We start from the raw sequence: 12,772 nt of genomic DNA on the forward strand, positions 1-12,772 counted from the left end.
AACAAGACCAACTTGGAGACAGTAACACATTTTCTTAGAGATAAGTCTTTAGACTATACCACAGATGTCCATCTTCCAAGGGGTGTGTAGCCCCCAGCTGCCTAGGCCTCACCAGCAGGGACCACACATCACCTCTGTTCCCGACTCCAATGAACCACATGTACAGGCACAAACCCAACCTGACCTCTGCTTCATTCCCAAAGCGCAGTCCGTCTTCAATACAAGCTTCCTTTTCCCAGCATGGGCAGGAAATGGAAGTTGGGGGGAGCAGAGACCAGAGACCCCAGGTGCTGCCAGAACAACAGGGAAAGTGGCAGCCAGGCAGGAGCCCAAGGGCCACAAATTAGTTCCTTAAAGATCACATGCACCCCAAAAGTCACTAGTTGCACAGTCCTGCCCTGTATTAGTATATGCCATAAGCAGAAAAAATTAAGGAATGTTACAGTCTTAATTTTACTGGGACTGTTTTTCTCAGATTACTTTTAACCAATTTTTGATCACATACTGCAGTCATCCTTGATCCAAACTTTCAGAACTTACACCAAAATAATATTTTATTACCATTTTTTTTTTTTGGCACGCCACTTACTTCTACAGATTGACTAAATAAGGATGATTCACTCTTCCCTGGTAGCATCAGCACAGACTTCATTTTTTCAGTTTCTGCATAGTCCACAGGCCGCAAACCGAATATATTACTGGTAAAACAAGCACAGATGGGTTTAAGTAAATAAAATGTGACTTGATTTTTAACTAACTGGATGCATTAGCTGTGTAGGTTTTTTCCACCTTCTTATTAATATGCAATTTCAACTAAAACCCATAGAAAGATTCAAGTAAGAATTGCACCCAAGATAGATGGAGTCAGATTCAGAAGATGCTGCCTGCAGTGTGAAGAGTAAGAGAGTAAGCAGTATGCTAAATTAAATAAACCATCATGCTTGCTAAATGTTTTGCTGATCACACATACTAATCTTTTCTTTAAAACCAGGAATTTCAAATGCACAGTATTTATCCCTGATATTAAATTACAATTGTAACACCATTGCATTAAAAGCATTTTCATTATAAAAAGGCAATCAGGGCTCGTAGTAGAGATGATATCTTTTATTAGACCAACACAATTTTTGCAAAAAAAAAATTCTTCAATTGCAAACTTTTGGGCACAAACACCCTTCATTAGGCATTGGAGAAAAGATTGTAAAAGTTCTCCTGGACAGAAATGAAAGTTCATATTTCATAGGATTTCACTGAGGAATCAATAGATGGGAAACTCCTCTGGGCATACTCCATAGTTGGTATGAACTGACTGCCCAAAGGAGTTTCCCATCTATTGATTCCTCAGTGAAATCCTATGAAATATGAACTTTCATTTCTGTCCAGGAGAACTTTTACAATCTTTTCTCCAATGCCTAATGAAGGGTGTTTGTGCCCAAAAGTTTGCAACTGAAGAATTTTTTTTTTGCAAAAATTGTGTTGGTCTAATAAAAGATATCATCTCTACTACGAGTCTTGACTATCTTTTCTTCTAGACCAATAATGCTAAAACCTTGATACCTTTTGATTATAAATATACAGGTCAAACACACACACACACAGCAACGTGTCAAATTTCAGTACAGAAAAATGCGTCACTAGAAAGTAACAAAATGTTCATTGCAGGTACACAATTATCTACTACAGTAGCAGGTCTCAATCTTTTGAGGCAAAAGGCACCCCTTGGAAAATGCCAACTCTTAGTTTTCACTTATTTTCTAACCATGGGGGAAAAAAACTAAGCAATTTTTCTGTTCCAAAGAACTCAAAAAACCTCACAACAGATCAGGATATTTAACATTATGGATTCCTATTTGAAATCTCTGGGTTTTTATCTTGTGCGGCAACACCGTGGTTGAGCATCACTGTACTACAGAATATAAAGATGTATAAATCTGCTATACAGCAGGACTGAAATATCAATCAGTCCAAGTTTGACGGTCAATTGGAAATTATTTCCTTCTTGCTTAGATTTTCAACAAATTCTGGTAGCTGATGGATTTCAACAGAGCAGTGTCAAATTTTTATCTATATGAAATGCTTCTTACAGCCACAACTTTGAAAGAAAAAGTATAGTCCATGTGAACTGAACTGGAAGCTAGCACTGCTTTACATTTTAAGCAGTTAAGTTTTGGTGGCATTTGCTACTCCATTTATTACTGTATGCCATCGATGATTTGCCAACATATGAAAAATTATAGCTGTTTGGTATGCTTAGGAACACCCAAAAATCCCCTTATCCTGCACAACACACACCAGCCAGACAGTTGTATCTTCAGCAAATCATAGGCATGTTTGAGCATAGCCATAACTCCTCCCCATACTACCTTGCAGCTACAAGACAGCAATTAGGGGAGAAAACACTGCAGCTACAGACCAGGTGTTGTTAACAAACATGGCCCCTCTAGCACTCCTGGGAGGTATTCTGCTTGCTTTGCTCTTTGCCTGAATAATGGCTATTACAGCTGCTTCTCTCCGCTCCACCCTATGTGGCTCTAACTCTTAAAAGGTGTATTACGAGCTCATTATGAAAGGGAAGTTTGTCACCAGAAATGAAGTGCTGACGCATTTATGCCTGGTTTCTAAGTGCAGAATGAGTCATCAGAAAGCACAATATCTAAAGAAGTTTAAAAAAAAAAATAAAAACCTGCTGTGTCATTGTAACATCCTTTTTAGGCACTGCTGTGTAAAATGTTTATTTGGGAGGAAAAAGCATAGCATCATACTTACCTGAATATAAGATGACCCCCCAACAATAAGATTTTACATATGGGAAATATATAAATTTGTTATAATTTCCCAATTATTGGAGGTTAGCCTTGAATTTGCCCCTCCTGCTTCTACAGCAGGTAAAATAAATCTGGGGGAAATCAGGTGGCCCCTTGCTCTCTGTTCACCCCCCCCACACTTTTTCCCCTGCAGCCCTTCCCCTCCATCTTTACTGTCAGATGCTGCTCTCCCTGAACACATGGAAGCAAAGGGCAAATTTGAAACAAACATGCATGCGTACCCATAGACTTAGTTCATCCGAAAGTGATGCATTTGACCTTTTTTGAAACTGTTGAAAATTTTAGCACAGGTACTTCATAAATACACTTTTAAGCAGTACTTTTATACCTACTTATATATAGTATAAGCTGTGTATTATATTTGTCTAAAGTCAAAAGGTTCAGGATTTATCATACAGTTCACTGGGCTGGGCCCCAGCATTCAACAGCATTTCAAGCTATGATAACCACACAGCTCAGCACTGCTCAGTATGTGCATGTACTCCAGATACCCACCCGCCCCCACAACAAAGAAGCCATGTGCTTATTAACCCTCCCAACTCAAGACTGAAACTAGGTGTTCTTGTTATAAGTCCTGGAATCTTCCAAAAATGTATATTCCTATGAGCTGCAGGGCAACTTGGTCCACCTGATAGAGGGCAGGGCCATACTTATCATATGTAACAACAGGCTGAGGAAATAGTGACAGAGGGATTCTGGGTGAACTTGCTGGGCCCTGCTTGATGATGTTAACCATACATTTAAGGCTGGTGAAGAAACAGGACTAATTGGAAATGGGAAAGAAAGGCACAGCTTAACTGTGGAAGTATAGAAGTAGTTGAAATGTATTAAATGTGGTGGCCCACCATGACTTGAAAAAGAGTTGGCACTGAGGAGGACTGAACGCAAAGGGCACTAGGCTGCGTCTTATTCAGATGGGCTGCCCAAACCTGTCAATGTGGTGACTGTGTAAATGGCTCAGCCTCTTGTGGGCTAAGATCAAGTGAAGGTATCTAAATCCAAAGACCTCTGGGTTTGGGCCTGCTTGTAGGATGCCTGCCAGTGCACTGGGAGCATCTGAAGTCGCAGAGTGCAAGCAGCCTACATCCTGGGCTCTCTGGTTGCAGCACCATACATGGTGTTTAGAACAATTAAAGTTCTGCCTGCTCAATCAATATGGTTTTTTGGAATAATTGAGTTCTGCTCATTTGATGCAATTTGGAACCGATTTGGTTGATTTGACGTAGAACACACCCAAAAAAAAGGTCCCCATCAGCATCTTCGGCTTTTTGGCAAGATCAAATATAGCACACCATCTGTCAGTCCCGTGACATCTCCGTGGAACACATTACAGGCCAGTGCCAGTACTCTGACCCCACCAGACGAACCGCTGCCGGACTGGACCCAGAGGGGACCACCTGAACCCCCACACTGCACCAGATGGACTTTACTTCGAGAGGATTCTTCAGCAACGAACGACCCCGCTCCACCTGAAGAGGACCTCCGTGACGAGACTCTAGATGGACTGAGATACTTTCTTTGAGCCACTTCCTCCACCATTGCTGACCATTGTAACGGGTTTGTGTGTATCCATTTTCTTTCTCTCTCAGCATCACCAACCCCCTCCCTCCCTTTCCCTCTTCACCCCTCCCCCCGCCCCCAGGCTTAGTTGGCTAACATCGTATTTTCTGTAACCTCGTTGCGTTCCCCTCCTCACCCCCATCCCTCTAATGTTAGTCCCTCGCTCGGGCAATATGTACTCTCCTACCGGCTTTGTCATCTTTTTTGGATTCACAATCCTAAACATTTACTAATAAAAGTCAATTTTTAGCACTAAGGGGAGGGTGTCAGGGCTGGCACTGGCCTCCCAGTGTTGGTCTAGTATGCCACTTTCCTGCAGAGGAAACACTCACCCATTTTTTTAAGGGACACACACACACACGGTTCCCATCACCATGTCTGCCCAACATGGGCCACATCTTTTACAGTGTCGGCTGCATATAATCAACTTCATAGTTAGTTTCCATTATTAAGCACATGCTGCTTTTGGCAGGCGTTTAATGATAGACAGTGTATTTAATGAGGTTCCTCTGTACATAAATATAAGTTGAGGAGCCTCCTCCCGCCCAAACTGAATGGGGGAAGCTTCATTTTATAGTTGAGTAAATATGGTATATGGCTTATATCCTTCCATACAAGATCTCACGATTTGACAAAGTGAAAGCTTCAGAAATTATTAGTCTTAACCTTCTGATGACCAAGAAAACCTTAAAAAAAAAAAAAAAAAATCAAAGCTTTGTGGCCATTCTTACCTAATAGTACCTCTTGCTGTCTTTTTTATTTATCTCTGCTCTTTAGTAAGCACAGCTTGCTAACACTTATGCTTTGTCAAGAGAATCCCTGGTCAAAGATTCCTGATGGGTTTTTGCCAAGATACCCTAATTTCACAATATTGCTGACCCGTAGCTCTCCTGGATTACTAATGAGCTAGGAGCTGGCATATTACAAATGCTGCAGATTAAAAGATAATTGGTTAAACCTCAGACCAGTCCTGGGAGTTGCAGCCCATTAAATACTGTCATGCTGTTCCTGCTTTGTCATGCATCATCAGGGTAGGCATTTGGCCTCTCTTTAAATTAGAGCCATATTTAAATCAAGGCACTATAGGATGGTTCCTTCTAACAATACATTCAGAAGAGAACCAAATATTAGCATATGCATTAATGTCTTTCTTACAACAGATGGCTGAACATATATATGTTAAATTATGGCAGGTCGGTTTCAAAGCCTTTTCTTTTAAATGAATGATAGTGATGCCATTAAGTGTTGCAAAAGTATCCCAAGAGCCTCAACTCAGGTCCTGGCAATTAACTGAAGGAATAACGACTTTCAGCAATTAAACTGTGCAAATGAAAACACTATAAATCTACCCCTTATATCTGCTCAATTGGGACTTAAGACAATTAGGGAGTTTTTATTTTTAAAAGCATTTTAATTTATATTTCATCAATGTACTTTAGTACATGATCATCAGGCAACAAAAACTAAGGCATATTAATAAAATCCTAAGGTTGAAAAGGGAAGCAAAATGATGCCAGGACATAAGAGTCAAAGTTTACGCAACATAGCCATTCTGTATATTTCAAATATTTTAATTGTGCAACTATGGCATACATTAACAGCTATAGGTTTTATGAAAGAAAGTGGGGGAGAAATGTTATGCAAGTTATAGGGGGGAAAATTGTGCTGGACATCACTTCCAGAAGGTGGTCTCATGTTTCTAAGTATGTACTGCTGTGCCCAAAAGCTGCATATTTTAATTCATAGGCACTTTTATAAAATGCATGCGTTTAGTGACCAGCCAAGAACAGATCAGAAATCTTTCCTTCACCTTGAAACTGACTGACAATCCAAGGAAGAAAAAGGGATTAACACATGAACAGAGATTTCGTCAAAGTCTGAGAACAAAGAAAGCACACATAGGAACCAGCACCCAAACCAGTTGTTATCAAGTTTGTTAAACTCAGGGCACCCCTCTGTAATTTTTATGACTGAACCTCAGCCCGTTTCATAAAATAATTTATTACAGCGCTTACAGGAGCTAAGCAGTGGGGCAGGGAAACAGCCAGCCAGCCAGCCGCCTGAGCCTGCCCTTATCTGCTTGTCTCATCTCTCATCTACACCAACATGGCTACCAAATACATCCCTGAAACATGGAAGATGCTGAATTTGAACCAATTTTGGATTTAAGCTTCATTGCTAAACAACAAGAAAGATTTCTATACCTCTATGCCTTTCTGCCATCTGACACCGCCAGGGAAGGAATCCTGCCCTATCTGAACATCAAAGACCAGCTCACAAAGACATCCTTGGGGACCCAGAGAAACAGACCTCCACTTCCATCTTCCTCTGTGCAGAAATGAAGTTTATTTTTTTTACCTATGGGGACTCTGTACCATCTTTAATTTTCCCTCAGCCCGAGGAAGGTCATGTGTACCCAAAAGCTTGCAGTTAAGGATACATATTTGCTATTTCTTAGTTGGTCTAATAAAAGGTATCATCTCTGAACCAAGAGTTCTAGACTTTCTTTTTGTCTCAGACCAACATTTCTTTTCATCTCAGACTAACACAACTACCAAATATATACACACCCCACCCCCCTCCACACACACACACACACACTTCCCATGGTATCCATCAAAGGATCTCAAGGCAACCCAGGGTGCCCCAGCACCCTACATGAAGAACCACTGTCCTTATCTATGCAACAGGTAGAAGCCAAAACAGCTAATAGTTTTTACTTTGACTACTCAAAAAAAGAAATCTCATCGAGTATTGTGCGCTATCCTGGGCTCTACATTTTAAAAAGGACACAGAGAAGTTAGACAGGGTCGAAAGGCAGGCAACAAAGTCATAAAGGGTTTAGAAGAAAAGTCACACAAGGAGAAGCTGAGAGAAATAGGCATGTTCAGCTTGCAGAAAAGGCACGTAAGAAGCATGATAGTCTTCAAGTATCTGAAGGGCTGCCATAAAAAAGAAAGGAAAACACCGTTTCTCTCTTGCTGCAGAGATCAGGAATGCGACCAAGGGCTCAAAGCTGCAGCAAAGTAGTGTCAGATTGGTTGCAGCAAAGTAGCCTTGAGAGGAGGAACCTCTGCACAGTTAGAACGGTGAGACAGTGGAATAAACTGCCTAGGGAAGCTGCGGAGGTGTTCTGGAAGATGTTGAATAAGCATTGGTGAGAGATGACCTAGGAACAGGTATGTCTGTGATCTAATATGGATATTCCCCATGTTTCTGGGCGTTGTTGGTTCCTACATGTGACCAGGAAGGATTATTTTCCCTTTGCCTGCTGCTGCTACATTCGTCAGAGGATAGGGAAAGGGAGGTATTGCCTTCCTTATAAGCACCGGGTGTTAGCTGCAGCTAAGGCTGGGTTGTTGTTGTTGGGTTTTTTTGTTTTGTTTTTTTTGTTGTTGTTTTTTTTTACGAGGCTGTACCAGTGCTCTTAGTGGGACTTAAACCCAAAGAGTCCTGGCTAGAAAGTCTTGCCCCTCTGCTCAGCATCAGACCAATCATCGTATTTGGGGACAAGAAGGAATTTTATCCCATGGTCAGATGATCAGATTGGCTTGGACTGTGAGGGTTTTTGCTTTCCTCTACAGTAGGGTACATGGTGCTCTTCCCTGGATCTCTTGAGTGTATTTTAACAACCTTTGCAGCAGTAGGACAATAGCCACTGCAGTTCCCCTGCTTTACTAGTGGTAGGTTAGTGTGTTATATTTTGTGGTTGTGTCAAGGTTGACTGTATTTTCTGAACTAACAGCAAAACTATAGATTTTTATAGGATGATTTGGAGGGATGATCCGGCTTCAGGCAGGGGATCAAACCAGATGACGTCCGGAAATCCCTTCCAGCCTTACTTTTCTAGTAAGGCTTTAAGAAAACTGCCAGCTGGAAGGAACCTGCCAAAACTGAAATGTTTGTAACACAGCTACAGCACTGGATTCACTGCAGACAAGCATCCTAATAAACATCATGCACTTTGGGCAGATGCTCCCAAGGACTGAGAGGCCTGATCCTGTGTAGGAATTCCTGGGGTACACGTGACCAGGTCTCTCAAGTCCCGGAAGAACACATTGCCCATTGTCCTGCAAAATCAACAGGAGGGACAGTGGGTACTGTGCATTTCACACAATGAAGCAGATCATCTGTGCCCACAGAATTCTTCCTCTTGAATTAAGGTGAGAGAGACATTTCCCAAGTCAATTTAGGGATTCAAGAGCCAAACATGTCCTTTGAAGCAGACTTTCAAATAAGCATAAGCATCAAGGTACGACTAACAGCAAAAACATCTAAACCTAGGAAGAGTCCATACCTAAATCTCAGAAGGACAGGGTAGTAGAAAGCAGAACCCTATGAAGGCATCTCAAGCCTAATATTTTGACTCACTAGAATGTGTAACACATGACAAGATGCTCAGTATAAGCTTTCAAGCAATCCTCGTGTCAGATTAAGAAGAAAAGAACAAAGAGCTCTTTTAAAAGCAATGAAGTTTTGTTTATGGACTTAACTCTTGCAAGCAGAATATATGAACTGCTTCTAGCCAAATGTAATCTTGTTGACAAATCTGTAGGGTACTTGCTCTTGAAGATGAGAGCTACATACCTGACTAACAGCTGGGACTTTCAAGGTAAAGAAATGTACTTGGGAAAAGTTTGGTGGCAGAAGTAGTGTTCATTCTCAAGCACTGACAGTGCCTGTTTGTCACATATTCCAGAGTAAACTGCAGTACAACAATGAAGTCTACAGGTTTGGAAATAACTTATCAGAGGAAGAGAGAAAATGTCCAAGTATGGAGCAATGTCAACATAATGAAGGAAAACTTCTAGAACTATAAAGATACAGTTTTGTAGTTAAGTCTCCGATTTGGGCCACCAAATACTGCATTTAACCTAAATAAATAGTGCATGCCTTAAATATTTCATTGTAACATACACAGCCATAGTAGTTCACTGTAACCTATTTTTTCCCTCAGTTAATAATAACCCCCAACACTCATTGGAATTCATCAAAAATTGATGCCTAATGTTACATTTTTACCATTTACCTCTACCACTGGAAACACCTAATCACTTCTGAGAAACTCATGCACCACTCATATTTTGTCCATAGAATAAATAATAAAAACCCTCTTTTTAAAACCTGGAATTGGATATGTGGACTTTGGATCTAAGGGCACACAAAAAGTCTGCTTTATCACCCCCATGACCAGATCTTCTACCCAATGCAACACCAGTTTTTGCAACTAAGCAAGGCCAGGAATCAAGACAGTTGTAATTTGCAAAAGAAAAGCAGAGAAAGGTACTCAAAGACACAGTGCCTTCTGGGATTCTCTGGGGGCAAATCAGTTTATAGCTATACATTGCCTACAGCTGTGCCTAAAACTATATCTAGCCTAAAAAATTTCTATTTGCCTAGGATTATTCGGAATCAAGCCTGCACCCTCTGAAGACTAAATACACCTAAAAGAAATAAAGCAATGAGACATTTTTTACTAATGCTGAACTTATTGTGCATGAATAACTGGCAAGATAGCCCATTTGAGTGAAAGCATTTATGAAGTACTGTGAAATTACAAATGCATAGATCTAATTTTTCAAGTCACTTAGCTTGCCGTGAAGCAAGGAAAAAGACAAAATTCAAGAGAGCAAGCACATGAAAAAACAGCTATAAAATATAAATTAGCTATGTGTAGGAGATTAACTTAAAAAAAATTAACTAGACCAGCCGGGCAATTAATAGGTCCAGTGGTCCATATAATATTTTCCATTTGCAGCTCATATCTTTCCTAGTCAGAGAAAACTTTGAACAGCAAAATAAGTGCTGTAACTACTAAATCTTACAGATTTTCAGAGAAATTCTTGCCAGTGAACACTAGAATCCCATAACCAGTCTTCTACAAAATGAAAACAATTCTGAACTGTGTTTCATCAAACAAAATATGTACACACAGACAATCCATTTTATATTAAAACTACTTCTTACATGTAAATCAAAGGAAAACACGATACTGCTTGAGGCAAGATGCATTAGATGTGAAGTTTATTTATATACCAGATTCAGACAACTTAAAGCCACTACCAAGTCACACTTTAAAGATTCAAAAAAATTTCATATATGAGAGTTGATGTAGAGCTCTATTACTCTTGGGCACTGTCAGCATCACTTCTGTGTGATTTTGGGCAAGTCTGATTCATTTTAAAAGAACAGTTTCTTTATCTCTTAATTTAAGCAGTACAAACTGTAGTTCCTTGGTCACTAGGGTTTTGGTCTCTCTCATTATGTATATATGTAGACCATCTAACACAGTAGGTGTTAACATGCTTGGAGCACACTGGGCAATGCAATATAAAAACTTAAATATCTTAACATTATGTTCTATTTAACTATGCTACTGTATTTTATACTATACACTTATTACAAGGATGCCATATAAAACTATTCCAAAGTAATACTTTACCACTCAATTCAAACACAGGCTTCACTTTTATTCCAATCCATTAGTACCCTAAAGTACTAGGACCTTTTAAAAAAATAACTTCAAAAGCCAAATTTTGCTTCATGTTGTATATTCATACAAAGAGCCTAAATACTGTTTGAACACATCTTGTATATCAACAAGTTAGTCTGCTTACATAGATAAAAGAGAAACTGGTGTTTGTTCAGGCAATTATATAGCTCAAAAAGGTTTCATCAGCTAATTAAGAACCACTTTAATATCCCATGAGAATCTGAAAAAGAGCTTGCTTAAATGGAAGTTTTTAGCTCCTCAGATACCTGATGAGATGGAGGTGAACAAGAATTTGTCCACTATCAATACAGCAGACGCTGATTTATGAGATTCCAACTTACATGCATCTTGCGTTTACACAATTTTTTATTAGGGTCTGGACTAGAAAATGCCCCTCGAGATAAGCGTCATTCACATATATACACGGACACTCACGAGATTTGCATTTGTACACAAATGCCTCACAAAATTTGCAGGTGGAATCAAGCGGAGCTGTGCCACCATTGTGGTAGAGGCATCTCAAGATGCATAGGTGAGATGTGCCTCCTAAAGGCTATTCTGCCAAGAAAAGGGGAAATAAAGCTATGACTAAGGTATGTCTGGGGTACGCAACTCCTCACTATTCTATTATTTTCTATGGGGAAAGTCATCCCGACTTACACAAATTCGACTTACACAAAATTCCCCCGGAATGCAATACTCACGTAAATCGGGGATCTACTGTACATTAATAGGGAACTGAAATATCAACCAAATTAAATTAGCAAAAAAGGACAGGAACTTTTGTTGTTTAGACTAAAACCAATGCATGTCCTTCTGATAGGCTCTCAAGCTGCTAATACAATTTCAGACCTTCACTCAGAGTTGTTGCAACTTCATCTTTTTTCTCCAAGAGCAAAAGTTAGACTAACAGCAACAAAAGTCCCAAGGGAAATTTGGGTGCAAGTATCTTAGTTCTAAATAGCGACACATTGACAGACAATAAGACTGTCAGACAGCCTGACTTTATCAAATGCACCCACTTCATTATTGTAAGAAGGCAATTACAGAAAGTCAAGATTTCTGTGATGTCATAACAGTTACACCATACTTTTAATGCAAACAAATGCAAGAATTCATTGACAGGGATGCCTCAGCTAGAGTACAAAGAAACAGAATGCAAATAATTTTTGGAAGACTTGAGAGAAGTGTCCTTATAAACTTAACGCTCTGGTTATATTTTAATATCACTTCACATTCACTTTTCTTGCCTCAGTTTCCCTATATGTAAAATAGGGATAATGGTACTGATCTTTATAAAATGGTTTGAGGACAGCTGAAAAGTGATATGGGAATTAGGTATTACCCTTGTTGAAAGCAGTCTTATTTTTATTATTGTTGAATGGAATAGTGTCCATATACAGGGACAACATGGGAGTCCTTAGTCCACTGGAATAAGAGGAAAAATTGCTTCCAGGATACTTGCACACAATGAAGAAGAAGGATCTCTGCTGCAATTCTCTAACTACTACTCCAGTGAGTAATAAAATATCATCTCAGCCAATACAAAGGGACTATAGATGATGTGCAACATAAAAACAAACCTTTTCAAGATATTTATCAAGTGCCACAATACTGGACACTTTCCAAAGCATTTGTACTTTCATTTGCAAGACAAAGTAAACACAAAGACTAAACAAAGCAATAAATCTGTATCTAGAGGGTTATAACAAATTTTAAATAAATAGTTATAGATTTGCTGCATTTTGACTGTTTTGCTGCTCACTACACTTGCAGACACCGCATTGTTACAGGAGTGCTTGTTAAGGCAGTGTTTCCCAACCTTTTTTGTCCCATGGCATGCTTACCTAAATAAAAAGTACTATGGGTACACTGGACGCAGAGTAGGGCAGGA

At 39.7% G+C, this 12,772-nt stretch overlaps 1 protein-coding gene across 1 annotated transcript in view; it reads right to left on the minus strand.

Annotated features, from left to right (window-relative positions):
* The window catches only part of BARD1 (BRCA1 associated RING domain 1), a 78,511-nt gene that overhangs the window by 19,393 nt on the left and 46,346 nt on the right, over positions 1 to 12,772 (minus strand). The window contains exon 7 of the mRNA XM_090044935.1: positions 590 to 698. Within this exon, the coding sequence (XP_089901061.1) occupies positions 590 to 698 (109 nt within the window). The remainder of the gene's footprint in view (positions 1 to 589; positions 699 to 12,772) is intronic.

The sequence above is a fragment of the Crocodylus siamensis genome, chromosome 4 (assembly GCF_052110815.1).
Source record: "Crocodylus siamensis isolate JL-2025a chromosome 4, ASM5211081v1, whole genome shotgun sequence".
NCBI classification, from domain to species: Eukaryota; Metazoa; Chordata; order Crocodylia; family Crocodylidae; genus Crocodylus; species Crocodylus siamensis.